This window comes from Palaemon carinicauda, chromosome 8 (assembly GCF_036898095.1).
Source record: "Palaemon carinicauda isolate YSFRI2023 chromosome 8, ASM3689809v2, whole genome shotgun sequence".
Lineage (NCBI taxonomy): Eukaryota > Metazoa > Arthropoda > Malacostraca > Decapoda > Palaemonidae > Palaemon > Palaemon carinicauda.
The window spans coordinates 175,800,892-175,802,534 of record NC_090732.1 but is presented as its reverse complement, the minus strand read 5'-3'; the positions used below and the strand labels follow the sequence as shown (position 1 = coordinate 175,802,534).

General features: G+C 35.2%; 1 protein-coding gene across 1 annotated transcript; it reads right to left on the bottom strand.

Annotated features, from left to right (window-relative positions):
- Positions 1 to 648: 648 nt before the first annotated feature.
- Positions 649 to 1,527, bottom strand: LOC137645585 (ATP synthase subunit b-like). The gene is made up of 2 exons (XM_068378385.1): positions 1,402 to 1,527; positions 649 to 1,032 (listed from the first exon to the last, which is right to left on the bottom strand). The coding sequence occupies exons 1-2, from the start codon at positions 1,525 to 1,527 to the stop codon at positions 649 to 651; spliced, it is 510 nt and encodes a 169-aa protein (XP_068234486.1).
- Between the last annotated feature and the right edge of the window lie 116 nt (positions 1,528 to 1,643).

The following is a 1,643-nucleotide window of genomic DNA, read 5'->3' as shown; positions in this document are numbered from 1 at the left end:
GTCTTTAATTTTGCACATAAATTCAAGTTTTTCATACTCTTGTGTCCTGTGAGCTTTAAGTTTCTCTCTTTCTTCCTTCAATTGGTCAACTTCACGTTTCCATTTATTGAGTTGGTCCATTTCCTCATTTTGATTGGTTTTCACTTTCTCATTTCATTTCGAAGATCTTCCAGCAAATTTTTCAGTTTCTCTCCAGCTGAAGTTGTTTTTCAAAGCATTCCGATTTCAATTTATTTTTTTCTGCCTTCAGTCCCACAACTTCTCTTTTCAATTTATTAGGTTTTCTGTTTTCTCATTTTGATTGGTCTTGAATTTCTCATTTTCATTTCTGAGATTTTCAAGCCAATTCTTCAGTTTCTTCAGCTGAAAGATCTTTCTCGACGCATTTAGCTTCTAGTTTCTCTTTCTCAGCCTTTAGCTCACAAACTACACTTTTCAGTTTATTCAATTGCTCCATGTTCTTAATATGCGTCTTTCTAATTTCTTCGTTTTCGGTTTCAAACTTCTCTGCAATCATATTTCGTTCCATTACCTCAAGGTCTTTAATTTTGCACATAAATTCCAGTTTTTCATACTCTTGTGTCATGTCATCTTTAAGTTTCTCACTTTCTGCTTTCAGTTCACCTACTTCTTTTTTCAATTCGTTTACTAGTTCATTTTTCTCATTTGTTCTTTCTTCAGTACTTCATTTTCGTTCTTTATATTTTCCATCAAATTTTCATGTGCCTTCATCTGAAGTTCTTTCTCGACGCATTCAGAATCCAGTTTAGTTTTTTCTGCCTTCAGTTCAACTACTTCATTTTTCAATTCGTTTACTAGTTCATTTTTCTCAATTTGTTCTTTCTTCAGTACTTCATTTTCGTTCTTGATATTTTCCATCAAATTTTCATGTGCCTTCATCTGAAGTTCTTTCTCGACGCATTCAGAATCCAGTTTAGTTTTTTCTGCCTTCAGTTCAACTACTTCATTTTTCAATTCGTTTACTAGTTCCTTTTTCTCAATTTGATCTTTCTTCAGTACTTCATTTTCGTTCTTGATATTTCCATCAATTTTTCAAGTTCTTTCATCTGAATGTTTCTTTCGATGAATTCACATTCCAGTTTAGTTTTTCCTGCCTTTAATTCACCAAATTCCTTCTTCAATTCAGTTACTAGTTCATTTTTCTGATTTTGTTCGGTATTCAAGTACTTCAATTTTCGTTCTTGATATTTTCCATCAATTTTTCAAGTTCTTCCAACTGAAGGTCTTTTTCGTTGCAATCACTTTGCAGATTTTCCTTTATTTCTACTAATCTCCCCATCTCCTTCAATTTGTCCTCGTAACTCAGCATTTTCCGCCATGAGATTTTCCAAGAGAGTAGTCCGATCCTCGTCTTCCATTTTGAGTCCAATTCCGTCCAACAGATCTTCGCATTCCATGTTCCATTTCTGGAACATTTTCTTCCAGAGAGTTGTTGTCCCCTCCTTCTCCGGCCATCCTCCTTCTAGCCAGCATAATTCCGCCCAAAATGACGGAAGCAGCAGCCATTCCGATGTAAAAGTTGTTTCCATAAGAAAAGGACTTCTTCCTTCCTTTCGCCAAAGTCGAATCCGGAGAGAAGCTTGCCAACGAACCACGTTGATTTCAATTCATCTTTGAATCCT

Bases quoted from the DNA above. Each gene is read 5' to 3' on its own strand.
- LOC137645585 (XM_068378385.1), bottom strand. From the start codon at position 1,527: ATGGCTGCTGCTTCCGTCATTTTGGGCGGAATTATGCTGGCTAGAAGG. The intron at 1,033-1,401 runs GTTGGACGGAAT...GGAAATATCAAG, and splicing joins AACATGGAATGCGAAGATCT to AACGAAAATGAAGTACTGAA.